Source organism: Idiotropiscis lumnitzeri, chromosome 10 (assembly GCF_059441095.1).
Source record: "Idiotropiscis lumnitzeri isolate Australia: NSW breed Sydney's pygmy pipehorse chromosome 10, RoL_Ilum_1.0, whole genome shotgun sequence".
Classification (NCBI taxonomy): Eukaryota; Metazoa; Chordata; class Actinopteri; order Syngnathiformes; family Syngnathidae; genus Idiotropiscis; species Idiotropiscis lumnitzeri.
In genome coordinates this window covers 4,258,734-4,273,287 of record NC_142400.1, presented here as the reverse complement: position 1 = coordinate 4,273,287, position 14,554 = coordinate 4,258,734, and the positions used below count along the sequence as shown (strand labels likewise).

Here is a 14,554-nt window from a genome sequence, read left to right as displayed (position 1 = left end):
TATATGTATATGTATAAACATATGCTTAGTGTTAACATTTCACTTTGATAGAAGATATCTCACATAAGTGGTAACACCCCTCACATTTTCTTAAATATTTTCTATTATTTCATGGGACAGCACCCCCAAAAATTTGAGATATGTTGCTTATTTTTAAATGATGACAAATATTCTAATACCAAAGTGAAAAGACAACACTTGTTAAATTACAATTGCAAATTAAATGCAAACGCAAAAGTATCTGCCTGATTATTTGCGTGGACATTTTTTTTGATGATGTCATCTCCCTTGAGGGACTAAAAATATCACATGATCAGTTAGAACTTTACAAACAATCATAAACTTGTGGCTACAGACCTACTAAAAGGCATTTGATGACGTCTAGTTTACCATTCAACGCTTCCTTGGCTCTTGTCAACTTTCCTGTAAACTTTCTCCAGCACTTTCCAATAAACTTTCGATCCACGCAAAAATCCTGCTGAGTCTCCTGGGTAAACGCAAACTATGATCGTCGAGCCCACCCTCATGATGACGAGCTTTATATAGGGGACTGAAAAGGGATCAAAAACTTCCAAAAAGTAAAATAGACTTTTCTTAAAACTCACCCTCCACAACTTTCTTCATCCAATAGAAAAAAAAAACTTTTCATATTAAAGCAACCTGCAGTCCAGATGTTAACTCTTATGGTAACACAGTCTTCTTTTGCATTCTTTAAAACTGGCTTCTATTGGGAGACTTTTTTTATTTTCATTGATTAATTAAATTTCAGTGTGCCTCACATTTGACGTAAAAATATGACAGTTATTGTTGGTATTTTAGCTTTTTACACTTTTTAATTTAAAAAAAAAAGAAATCAACAGCATACTATCAGTGTTTCCCAACTTGGGGCCCCTAGTGGCCTGAAGTGGGATTACAAGGGGTCCGTGGAAATAAACATTTTTTTAAGAACTAGGGTTATTTTATGCAAATGTGACTGAGATCTATTTCTACCTAAACAACAGAGGGGAAGGGGACTTCCCCCTCTAATTCCTTCTGTTTCACACGTCGAAAGCATTGTATTTTTACAAGAGCTCCCACTCCCATTTTTGCCCATGACGCTGTAATACAAATTTAACATGATCTGCATTCATTTCAAAATGATGAAAACCCCGATCATTTCAGTGGGATTCCACTATTCATTTCTTAATATTGCTTTTATTGTGAAACATCTGCCCGGAAAAAAAAGTTGCGGGGAAACTCACTAACTTTCAACGTTCATGTTAGCATTTGAAAACAAGCTGAAGAAGGATATTAAAAATGTAACAGCTTTTTTCCATGTTTGTATTGAAATGGAAAATGTAGATTGCTCTTTTTTTTTTGTAAATTGTAAGTTTACGAAAAGCCATATAATTTACACAACTACCTGTACATCTAAAAGCACAATAATCTAAAACTGTATGCGATCTAAGGTAATAATCTGAATTTTTCAGCCAATTAGAGTAGGAACCTGTTCCCAAAGCACAAGACTTGACTATACTGCTGTAGATGTGCCAAGTTGTAAAATAGGAGCCAGTCCTGCAATACACTCAGCTAAAAGCACTTCTGTGAATGAGGCGAGAAAGCAAACAAAAGGTAAACAATAGCTACATTGTTATAGAGAAGCCTAAAAATGGAGATTACAGCTGACTGATCATATATGGGAAAAAAAAAAAAATCATGTCCATTTTGCATATTAGTGTTTCTCTAGAGCAGAGGTGGGCCTAAACTAAATTTTCTGAATCGATAATTATTTATTCAACGCTATTTTATTTTTCACTTTACTATAGCCCTTGGTTGACTTCCCTGATCAGAAAGCGGTGGCCCACCCCCTGCTTTAGTCTAACTGAGCAATTTTGATACAGATCAGTTCCGCCTACACACTCATATGCACCTTTAGAAAAAAAAAAACAAAGCTAACTTGTCTCAGACTAAATGATTGAAAAGAAAGTAAGACAGAAGAGTACTCTTGAAGTCATGATCTGTTCCGTCCTCAGAAATGGAGCGCTCACTCGATGATTGGCGCTGAGCGATCGTTGGTGACGGTTCGTCGGAGGCGAACGTGGGCAAACGGGTTGGTCCTGAAATACACAAAAAAAAAAAAGTGAATGCATAGAAATTCATCATGATTGATTTTATTTTATTTTATCTTGCCGGGCGCAAAGCGCTTCCCCCCGCAAATAATTGACTGAACTCCATAAATGATGACTTTATCGACCCGTATCGTGACTATTTTTCAAATGACAAAACTTGAATTGCCGCGCTTTTTTAAAATAATCTCATGAAGGAAAAAACAAAAAGCAAAACCTCATTTGTGTTTCCTTTCGGCAAAGGGGATAATTTGATTTTTGTGGATAAAATTTTCTAAATGTTATTTTAAAGCGATATCACCCAGCCCTTAAAGGGGAAGTCAACCCAAAAATAGTATTTTCAAAAATATGTTCAATGTGCCTTCACTAGTCCCAACGTGGCATTCGAATTAATATCGCGTTTGTGGAATATGATGGGGCGGCCATTTTGTCACATTCGTCGACTAAAAATGACATCACAAGTTGCTCATGGCTCAGCGTCACAAAACAGCTGTAGCAAACCAGAATGCTTTGTTTCGACTAGTGGGGTTGCATAGAAGATATTCTTGCTAAGATTTTTTGGGGGTTGACTTCCCCTTTAACATGCTGGATGAGTTGGAGATGTTTGTTTTTTAAGACATTAAACAGAAGCAGGTGTCCCCAAATACCTTGTTGGAGATGGCGGTGAGGAGGCCAACTGTGCACAGATCTGTCATACAAGAGAAACAAAGACCATGGTTCGTAATCATCTCATATTTAAGTATCTATGTTTTGCTTGATCACCCTCAGACCTTGTTGGTGTCGGCCATGCTGTACGGGCGTGGCCGGAAGGTGCTGATCCTCTGGGGAGGGAGCGAGCGCTCCTCCTCCGACTCGGGGGTGAGAGTGGGAGACACCAGCTGATCTAGCTGGCTCATGCTGGTGCTGTTGGCCTTGGATAGGAAAAAGGAGCTGCAACGGGGCATGGGGGGGGGGGGTGAGGTGGGGTGCACACATTGTAAGGCGATTGCTACATTCGCTCGCCAATATAAGTAGTAAGATATGATTATACCTTTTAGGTGGATGGTCAAGGCTGACTCGCCTCTCCAGGTGATCCATCCTGCTATGTTGTGGCTGAGTGTAGGAGAAAGGGAACCAGCCTTTCCTGTCAAAGTCACAAAAAAATAAAAAACACAAAAGATTGATAACAATCAAATCTCAGCAGTGACTCGTTTTCCGTACTATCGGCAGGATATTCATGCAGTACATGAAAAGAAAACTCCTTCAAGGTTTGGGAATGAGCAGCCTTGACGTGTTTCCAGCTGTAATCTGATGGCATTGAGAGAGACTTGTAACATACCGTCCGGTCCGATCATTCTGCCCGTAGTGCCACCCGTCTCTCGGCTCAGAAATCAGCAAGGTGATGCTGTCCCCGGGCAAGAAGTGCAGCAAGGAAGCACCGCCTACTCCTCCTCCTCCTCCGCCGTGCGACACGCCGGGCGAGTGGGCGAACATTGCCTCCACCCGTGTCGGCCCCGAAAGAGGCAACATCCTGGCACCTGGGTGAAAAAGGGAAGGATTGGAATGGGGAAATGTTTGTGTTCAAAGGCCACATTGGATTTTTTTAAGAAAGCCAGACGTGCTAGATTAAAATCCATTTTTGATAACATTTATTGTCATGAGGGTCGCAGATGAGATAACCTTTTTGGAAATTTTGAGGTCTACATCACCTTGAAAGCCGCCCAGCCTCATTTCACTGCCAGGCCTCTTGGGTAGCGGAAGAGTGGCCGTGGCGCACATCTCAGCAGTCTTCATGAGCCAAGGATGAGCGCTCGGTAGAGTGTTGTTTCCTCCCGGACCCACCTGTTGGTGCAGCAGCTGCACTGGAGTCATGGCCCTGGAAAGCGGAGCGCTGTGGGGCAGCGTCGGGCTGTGGGGGGCGCTGTGAGGGATAGCGAGGGTGACGCCCTGCGAGGCGCTTTCGGTCGGGGACACCTGGTTGAGCGACATGACGGTGGAGGGGATGAGGCTCGGCGACAGGTTGCTGGTGTTGGCGGCCATGAGGAGTGAGGAGGGCTGCGCCGCGCCCCCGGGGGGCGTGGACGCGGCCGGGCTGGCGCTGCCGCTGGTGCTGCTGTCGACCAGGGGGCTCGCCGCCGACTCGGTGAGCGGGGAGCAGCTGTGCTGAGGGGACGCTCCTCTCGATGAGCCTCCGGCGGCGGACGGTGGGCGGAAGGGCTGAGGAGAGCCCTGAGGACAGGCGTCGCTCTGGGAGGATGAGGAGGGGAGCGAGCGTGGCTGCTGCTGGGAACGGTCACCGTTTAACAAAGGTGGGACCTCTTGAACTGACAGCCTCTGAAAAATAAGACAAAAGCTACTTTGAAGCCACAAACGTCCCCCATGGTTTAAACATTTGGCCATGTTGAGCATGTGACCTCTATTTATCCATTTTCATGATCACACCTACAGACAATTTGCATTTGTGTCCGCCAAATTTTGGCCACATCGTATTTCTGGTTTCTCTCGGAGGGCTGTTATGAGTAAAGCATCTAAACCCTGTAATGCCGTAAATGCGTTCCCAACATGGTCTGACCTGCTCAGACTGAGAGCAGCCCAACTTGGTGTGTCGGAGGACCTCGGCGATGCCAGCAGCCCCGGAGCTCTGTGGTGCCGTGTGACGCAGCAGGTTGAGAGCGCGCTCTGGAAGTTTGGTCGGCTGAGTACACGACTGCTGCCACGACGACAGTTTCTGTGACAGGAGCTCTCTCACCTGTAAAAAAAAATAAAATAAAATAAAATAAAATAAAAAATTCAAATTTAAACAAAACTAAATAAAGTGAACCTCTTGTTTATTATTATTATTATTTATTATCATGCCCACCTGCAATAGGTGTAAATGTGCAATAAAGTTAGACCATATAAAAATTTCATTCACAGAGCACATTAAGTGCTGTAAATAATAAAATAAAAAGTGCACATTAAAACCCAAGAAAATTGAAAAAAAAAAAATAGGGGCTCAAAACTCGTGCTGTGTGGAACGCCAAGGTTACCTCTCCCTCACATGTTTATACTCACTAAACTTTATAAACATATTGTAAGTGAATTTGAACAAGCAAGCTTAATAAGCATATATATTTTTTTTAAATTATGCTATCGCTGTATGTTTTGATAACGTATAGAATCGATCGCACCTTGCAGTGGTAGTTGATGAGCAGCTTCGTCACACAACACTGCCGATCCACCAGGAAGCAGTATCGCCGCCTCTCCTCAGTTAGCGCCGACCTGTAACCCGTAGCGACCAGCGTGTCCAGCTCCACTTGGCGCCGACTCATCAGCTCCACAAACTGAGAACGGAATCAGACGGATGGCCATTAATAGCCCAGCATACAGTCTTCATTTAGAGCCCCCCACGGGGAGCCAGAGGGACCTTTAGAGTACATTGTTATAAATCACGAATAACATGTGACATCACTTCCTGCGTCACAAATAAATCCAAAACAGCACTTATGGCCTTGTTGACCTTTTCCTATAAAGGAACACTTGCTCCTTGGCTTCCTTTTTAGGCAAATAAACCCTCACAATCTTCTCATTGTGAGCTCACCCTCTGAACAATCAGCTGATGCAGATTGCCACGTAAGCTCATTGAGAGCGACCTGTTTATTTCTCATAAACAATACGGAGACACAGCGAGCTAGTTTAGGACGCCCGACTGCGGAAGGGGTGAGCGTACTCACCTGCATCTCTCTGTCTCCGTACTTGTTCGGGTGGCGACTGCCCAAGCTCTTCCTGCGCAGCTTTTTCAGCTGGGCCTGGCAGCGCTCGATGGAATCGGTTTTGGATCGCCGCTCGTTCTGGTACTTCTTCAGTGTGGCCTAAAGGTGGATAGAAAATTAATCAATATATTTTATGATATCATGGGACAACGAAGATGTAATGACGCTTTGCTGCAATCTGTCAGTAGACAGCTTTTATAATGTTGTAAATTTACTGTCCCCTCAATATAGCTCAAAGCAGAAAAGCAAAAAATAAAACTAACTTAAAACTACATTGTACGTGTATGAAACTATATTTATGGGAAATCATTTTTGTCAATGAAGAAGGAAGGTAAAACAGTTTTTTTGTTAATTTTCACTCAACAAATACTTCAGACATTATTTAAAAAAAAAAAAAAAAACTAAAACTAATACTAAAAATAATAAAAATGAAGCATTTCCCAAAATAAAAACTGACAAACTAACAGCTAGCAAGCAAATTAAAATGAACTGAATTGGAAAAAAAACAGAAGTCAAAATGAAAATAAAAAATAATAATTAGAATGAAAAATTCAAAACTAACTAAGCCTGGTTTAATTAGGTGTTATCAACAAGCGTGAGATCATCCCTTTCAAACCTTCAAGAAGCGGCGTCCCCACCATTGAACCTTGTTGTCGAACTGCCGGAGAACCTCGCGTTCTCAAGTTGACTTACTGTGAGGTATTTGATGTCCAGTTCCAGCTTCTGCTCCAGCTGGGCCAGCAGCTCGGAATGAAACAACTTGAGCTGTTGAAGAACGGCCAAAGACACGCACATCGTTGTTCAATCACGTCTCATTGATGTCTGCGCTATGTCGATCCCCCCCCACCAGACATCTTACCACATCTTCCAGCTGCACCTGGATCTGTCTGTGGACCTCGGCCATCTGAAACAATGTGTCTCCTGCGCAACAGGGTCACACGGGATGGAACAGAACAAAACAGAATCGTCTATTGCGATTGTCACAACACTATGAAAGCACTAGCATTGACAGCATATTATAAAGACTTTCTCACTAGAGCAATTTGACTTACAGTGTGATGATGAATACACACACACACACACACACACACACACACACACACACACACGTCTTCTTTCTTCCTATCTCATTTCAGGTGTCATTCAGACAGACATTTTAACAGGTTTTCCTGAACGCATCATTTAATGCCACTTTGAGAAGCTTTGAAAACAACCGTAATAATGAATAATGAAATCTGTAGTAAAGGGGCTCAAAAGTATGAAACCTCATGTGTCACATGCCACCCAATTTTCGTAGATCTCCTATTTTTCTTTGTCATTGTATATGACAACTTAAATTTTTCGCCACGCCTATTGTGTGTGCAAAGTTGATGATTTTTTTGCTCATAATTAGGCGCTCACAAATGTGATTCATTGTGGAGAAGAAGAAGATGAATTTCTATAAAGACAATAGGGAAGTCGCAGTAGTCGTTGCTCAAGCCCTAAAAAAAAAATGCAAATAATTGTTTTATATTTTTACGCATTAAATCGCTGTCTCGATAGCTGCAACCATATTGAAACACATTTTAACACACTTTTTATACAATTGTAAAGCCCTTTCAACACCAAAAAGTTTCTGTTCAACAGAAAAATCAGTTATAGCGGGACTTTAGGTGTGGTGGTGGGGGGGTCCTGTGAATAAAATTATTCCTCTTATCATACGAATATGACTATACCATGCCACTTGCATATCAAAAAAACAAACAAAAAAAAACTGTATCCACAAATGAGATTTTTTTTCTAATATTATGAATGCGTGTCTGGATGCAAATGAACCAAAACATTACCAACAAATTTCAGTATATGACGTGGTGCAGTTTTAAATCAGTGCTCAATAATAAAAACAAGTTAATTAAAATTGTCAATCAAAAGTGAGTATAAATACTAAAACTAATAATAAATTAAAAAGAAAATAGATTGTCTAAGGTGGTCCAAATATATTGCGAATGGCTTCAAATACGTTTTAGTAGTTTGCACACAGGCCTCGCTTGACAAAGTGGAGCGAGCCTCCCTCTCTGCATGGGCCACACAGCGCAGTAGTATGCAGCGGCTGGCATCTCGCCCTCTTGACACTCCTGCCCGCCTCCCCCGCTGTTTTCGGCATCACAATGAGATCATGTGGTGTTGTTAATCTCCCAAAAATGAGTCCACTCTCTCCCTTTCCCTGTGTTTCCTCGCTCTCTACATTTCCTCTTGTGTCTTCATCTCCTCCCTGGACAAACACAAAGCTACGAAGCACACAGACTATGTCCCCACGCCCCGAATCCTCTCAGCTCGTTTGAGTCTATAAGCGGCTGATTTTTTATTTATTTTTTTTATTTACCCCTTCGCAATGATGTCCTTCAGTGGCACTTACGAATGTACTCACCAAGCTCCTTGGAGCCTTGGCTGTCGCTGGCTAGCTCTCCCAGCTTGACCAGAGCATCGAAGTAGCCCTTTGCCGCCACTGTCACTCCTAAGGAAGACAGAACACATTTTCATACAGTACAACCTCCCAGAGTCATGAAAGCACTTTGAGTGTGCTCAAAATCCTTTTGGAACAGTAATTTTGAATCCATAAAACAGTAACATAGTTGAAAACAATCAGAGCAAATAAGACACGAAAATAAATAGGGGCTCAAGACTCGTGCCCTGTTGAACACCAGGGAGTTAAATAGTTTTTAGGACGTTTCAAAAATGGACAGCAAAGGGGAGTTAAGGCAGGGAGAGGACATTGCAAGTTAAACTTCAAAGTATTTGGACGCCATTCTGAAAAAAAAAAATGGATGAAAATGCAAAGTTGAAATTCTGCAACAAATTCATCTCTTCTTTTGTGTTTGAGGTTATTTATAACCTTTTCATGAGGTCACTCCATCTCTTTTCATTTTTGAGGGGTTCTTCCACGCTTAACTCCTCCAAGCATGCCTTTTATGGACCTTGCCTCATGCCTCGGGAAGAATAGAAAAGGGCCTCCCTCAAATTTGGAAGGATACGGTTGTCCAAAATGTCTTGATAGGAAGAACGCATGAGATCTTTGATTGCTTAATTAATTGATCGGGAGGTGTGTTTCAGCACTTTTTTTTTTGTTTTTTGCTGATGACATGGCAAACGTGCGATAAAAGTAACCATCCATCCATTTTGTGATCTGCTTATTCCCATCATGGGCAAGACGAGAGCTAATATAATGTGTAAGTGTCGTTTTTGTACATGTGATTTATGATTGTTTGTATCGGTTTATGTTCCCAGACACAATTCCTCCTTGGAGAGACAAATAAAGAGAAACCTTGAACCAGATGCTTCTACCCCCCTCAACATTTATTTACCTGACAGCTTTAGTCGACTGAAAGGTGAAATTATTATACATTATATCGGACAAGTGATGTGTCAATATGACAAAGTGGTTGCAGAATTATTTACTTCTTAGATGGTGGTGGGCTTTTGGTATGATGAAAACGTACAAATATTGCTGAATGAAAACGAGTCCACCTAGGCAAAGACAGAATGTTCCGTTATCGCTTTTGTTTTGGATGTCAATAGATTTGAACGTGCACCGGTTTGGCAGTGAGTGACTAATCGGGTCATCGTTCCCACCCACGCTACGTCGTGTTTTTCCTACTGAAGTGTCATGCCCTTGAATGCGGGTAAGGAGAGCCACAGTCTCCGCTGTACTTTTCAGCCGGGAGAAAGCGCAGTCACGCGGAAGCTGCTGTCGGCCACAGCTCACACCACTGACTTCACAAGCCACCCCAACAGGCTCCGCCTCCTCTACCGTCGCACACTGGGCAATGCTTTATTATAATATGAAAAGAGAGGAAAGGTGACTGCTCTTGTGTAGTTCTGTGACTACGCTAGACTTTTTATCTCATTACTCAGAACTAGTGATGGGAAAATGAAGCTTCAAGAGGTTTCATGAACCAGTTGTATTTTTTGACTGGTTTAAAGGATTTAAAAAATGGCAAGTCAGCGTGCTTTCAGCCCATTGTTGATGGGAGAGTGCCATCTACAGGAGCCCAAAAATACTACAACTGCTTCATGAAGCAGATTTGAAGCTTCATTTACCCATTACTACTCAGAATCGTCATTTTAGTTGTGAAAGGGCATGTGATAAGACCTTGCAACACCTGTGGTCCAAATTTTAATGACTAAAATGTAGTGGCTGTTGCATTTAAGAGGTGTGTTTGAGTTGAAATTGGATTTAATAGACGTACTATTTTTTTTAAGCCTGTTTCCGCCAGTGATTTTTTTTTTTTGCACTGGCGGAAACGGGCTTCTGACAGTGATTTAAAAAGAAAAAAAAAATAATTCTTTGGGAGGGTCCTCAAACAGTGCAAATGATTTTTTTTTTCCGCCAGACAGGATTGTAATATGAAGCAGACTTTTTTTGGACAAACCTGTGAGCGCTTTCTCGTAGTGTTTGCCCATGGTGACAAAATTCTTCAAACTGGGGTTGAAGTGGTCCAGAATACCCTGTTGGCAAACATCAAACTTGTCACACACGTTACGCCACCAAAGTCATATTCAGCGATCGTACCTTATAAACATTTTCCGTCATCTTGTTGACCTCGTCCGTTCGCGACATTTTGAGCTTCTCTTTTTTTCCGCTTCCGAGAATGTTCTTACTGATGGGACTTGTTCTTCTTGGTCAAGACGCTCTGATTTAGAGGAGATGATAGGCCACTGTGAGAAGAGGGATACAATTACGCTGAATTTAAGAAAGGGAGTCTTTGTATTTATTAAAAAGGGTGACATTATTGCAGGTGATTGGTGAAAGTATGTGATAAAAAAAAAAAAAAAAAAAAAGGGGGGCACTGGAGGGTGTTTAGAGGTCATCGCAACCTCACGTCAAGATAGCAGTGCACGCCCTTGACTAAAAGCAGATATTTTCACACGGGTCTCCTCGCCCGGGCCAATTCCCGCACTATCGCACTAATCCAAATATTCCGCAAGATAAGAAGAACGGGGGTGGCGTGGGTGGCGAGTCCCAGGTGGCAGAACGAAGGCGACACAAGAGAAGAGGATGTCCAGTCTGGTTTTGCATGGTGGCGAAAAATGTGCAGCCACGGGGTTGATTATGTGAGTGAGATTACAGGCAAGACGTTGACCCAGATCAGCTAATGCTACACGACACAAAGAAAACAATTCCAGACTATTGCTCATTAGGGCCACCCGGGTTTTTTGTGTGTGTGCTTGTAAATCCTTTTAAAGTGGAGAATATCTAGAGAGATTTTATTCTCGAGGAGTTGCAGTGTTTTTAGCATATAAGAGGGGAAAGTCTGCAGGTGGTTGGGAGCTGACAGAAGATGCATTCATGTGGTTTAGCCTCTTTAAATGTGCATGGGAGGCGGCGGAGGCGGGGCCTGGGGGGGGGGGGGGCAACTGATGCATTTAAACACATTCGATGCAAACTGGATTTAAAATCCATCTATGTACAGAGTGTCTGCTCATCTATAAACAAGTTGTATTTAAGTCGAACAAAAAGTCGAGGCTGGTGTGAAAATGTTGAGTCTCATTTAAATTTGGGGGGAAAAAAAACCTTGTGGCAACTTAATTAAACGGCAGTAAAATTTTATATATTTGCGTGATTTTTTTTAACTCCCACAAATAATAATGAAAGAAAAAAAAATATTGAGATAAAAGGATGAACAATAAAACGTAAACACAATAAAAAATAATTAAAAATCTATAGAATCGTGCAAAAAAATTATAATAACAAAACCAAAAAACACATTGAAATACATTTACTTGAAAAATCTTGAATGTTGTAGTAATATAATAAGTCCGCTCAGTGATTCTAAAAGCCACACGAAAAAGTATCACTGCCCAAGCAAAAGTTGCTTAACTTAACTCCGTACATTTAATTTACATGAACAGGTTGTTTTGAAACATTTATTGAAGCAACATTTTTTATTTCACTTTTATGCGCAATTGAATCGTTACTGAAGCACAGTCCTTTAAAATCGCACAATTATCCAGTGGATGACATTAAATGGCAAGTTTTGTTTCAAAGGTGGTGTCAAAAAGAAAAGTTTGAGAAACACTGTACTGGGTTACTTTACTGGAGTTAAAAATATTTTAGTGAGTGTCCTATACACTAAAGGGTTAAGATGAGCCATGGTGATGGAAAGAACAGGAAGCACAGTTGACAAAATAATATACAACCACCACACAATCAAGCGACGTTTTTACAAAATGGATCACTTACAAAGCCAAATTATCTTAAAGAACCTTGCAACACACACAAAAAACGCACTAAATGGTCTTGTAATAATGTTAGGTGGTGGGTGTGAGGCTGGCCTTTTGCAGCCTGTTGATGTGCGCAGCAAGTGGAGCAGCATTAAAAAAAAAAAAAATACAAAGACAGAAAAATCAAGAAAGTAGTTACCTTGTTCTCATCTCATTGTCGGAAGAGGCGAGCGAGCAAGCGAGACTTCCTGATGAGCCGTCCTCTCTTTTCTTGGTTTAGTGAGTGGGGGGTTGTTTCAACAGGCAGGCCACTAAATCTCAACTCCCCTCCACCCCTTTTTCACATGCGCTCTCTCTCTCTCTCATTCTCTCTCTCTCCTGCACACAAGAATGGAGGTCAGATTTGGTGCCGTTCAGTACCTCTCCTCATTACTGAGCCGATTAGTAACATGCCTTCACGGATGCAAAAAAAAAAAAAAAAAGAAAAAATTGTGTGTGCGTGTTGGGGGGGGGGGGTTATTATCCAGGAGCTCTTACCGCAGCTCACCCTCCACTCGACGTCCACCCAGCTTCCCACCAGAGCCCGGTCAGCCTCCAAACCAGTGGCCTGCCGCTCGCTCGCTCTCCCTCACTGGGCCTGAATAACAATGAGCTGACAGGACCTGGTCTGAATAGCAGCAGGAGAATAATGACTTGAACTTTTTAAGCCAAAAAAAAAAAAAAAAAAAGAAGTCCATGCAAAGTAGCACGGGCCTGGCCTACATAGATCAAGTGTAGCACACATTCCTTTTCCCTAAAGGACACGGTGGGCCGGACGAGGCCTCACTGCATGCAAACATGCTGCAGGCTCGTCTTCTTCATGGGATTGGCACATCCAAGGCTGAGGAGGCCCTGCCTTTTGTTACCTACCTCGTTTAAACGGGCTTTCGCTTTTTGTTCTGAAGAAATACTCACTGGACACTTCATTAATCCTGCTTTTGTTTGCAAAAAAAATTTTAATTGATAGTGTTTTAGAGGTATTAAATGAGCAATGTCGGTTTTCGCCTTGCAAATCAGCCGGATGCCAAATCAACTTTCCCAATTTGAATGAATGGAAATGGCGTTAATTACCGAATATTTCGCTAAATATTTTTAATATAGAAAATGAACACATCACTGTAAAATATAAGTACAAAAATTAAGAGAATGTAAGAAAATAAACACACACATACGCGTTTATATAGAACCCACAAATACACGCACGCGCACAGTAGTACAGTACAATTGTGTGTTGTGACTTTAAACAGCATAGCCTAGATGAGTGTTTCCGGACAATTATTTGGCTGGGGGACATATTTTACATGAAAACAAAATGCCATGACCTCAAACTAAACAAAAACATTACAAAAAATATTAATATTTGGTACCAAAAACTCTACTAACATGGCTGCCAGACGCCGCCATTACTTTTACCATTTCTTCGATGGCATTTTTTTTGTCTTGAAAACGCAAATCCCCTTTCTGGCCAGCAGAGGGAAGCAGATCGCAACTAATCGTTCCGTGTTTTAGTGACCCCAAGCTACTATTCCTAATGGAGGTAAAAAAATAATAATAATAAAAGTCACCTGCTGACGTTGAATTCACCTAAAGTGACATCAAATTGTGGCAAAGTAGTATAAGGCGAATATATTTAACATTAGCTATAGATTTTTGAAAATGCAAAATATTATACAAGTGATTCTTCAAATTAAGTACATAGTACAGTTCTACACTAAAGTTCATGTCAGTCCAACATTTTTAGTGGGAATGTGTCATGGTCTTCCACTAATCTACGTTAACACATGACTCAAAATCCTATTACAGTTTAAAAAAAAAAACACAAAAAATGTAAACAACTAGCTCTTCACTAGTTTACTAGTATGGAGTTTACTAGAACAGACCTTAAGTTAAATTATAAATAATGGGGACAAGTGCTATAAAAAAATGGATGGACAAGTCCTATTATTTAGTCTTATAGCTGTAGTTTACTGTCCTTGAATGTAAGCATTAAAACTGTCTGTCTTTCTGTCCGTGTGTCTTCCTTTGGCGCCTAAATCAGGATGCTCACACTGACCTATAAAAAGACAGGTGAGTCAATCCCATCCATCTAATTTGGATGCAAATGTGCTTATGCAAAATAAAATGTTTAGATTTACACTGAATAAGATTATTCCAGTGAATAATCCTAAATTCTAAATTCACTCACACAATTCTCATAGTTTTCAATTTGGAATATTTCTGGAAAGTTTCTTGATTTTTGAGTTTCTAACTCCAGTCATTGCAAATGATGTTTCTCGCACCTGTATTGATGAAATAGGTCAGCTGGAGCGTTTCTATCTGCGTGTGATGTGTACTTGACCTTTCACCTTTAAAGCGGCGCCGTGTCCTGCCGCCACCTCGTTGGCTGCCAGTCTAGCGAGGCGCCAATCAGGTCAGTCGCTCGCGTGCCGGCATGTCCGGTAGTTGCCACGACGACGGCGACATCAGGTACCGGCGGGA

The 14,554-nt window shown here is 41.5% G+C and overlaps 1 protein-coding gene across 2 annotated transcripts; it reads right to left on the bottom strand.

The window, feature by feature from the left end:
* Positions 1–15: 15 nt before the first annotated feature.
* LOC148328684 (BAR/IMD domain-containing adapter protein 2) lies at positions 16–12,415 on the bottom strand. Of its 2 annotated transcripts, none has more exons than XM_088307673.1 (15): positions 12,237–12,415; positions 10,386–10,531; positions 10,246–10,321; positions 8,244–8,330; positions 6,696–6,757; positions 6,530–6,601; positions 5,798–5,935; positions 5,255–5,407; positions 4,657–4,833; positions 3,794–4,418; positions 3,424–3,622; positions 3,136–3,228; positions 2,876–3,035; positions 2,753–2,793; positions 16–2,096 (listed from the first exon to the last, which is right to left on the bottom strand). In XM_088307673.1, the coding sequence occupies exons 2-15, from the start codon at positions 10,431–10,433 to the stop codon at positions 2,024–2,026; spliced, it is 2,004 nt and encodes a 667-aa protein (XP_088163799.1). In that variant the 5' UTR covers positions 10,434–10,531; positions 12,237–12,415; the 3' UTR covers positions 16–2,023. The 2 variants fall into 2 exon arrangements, with proteins under 2 accessions (XP_088163799.1, XP_088163801.1); XM_088307675.1 differs by having other exon boundaries at positions 10,386–10,506.
* Between the last annotated feature and the right edge of the window lie 2,139 nt (positions 12,416–14,554).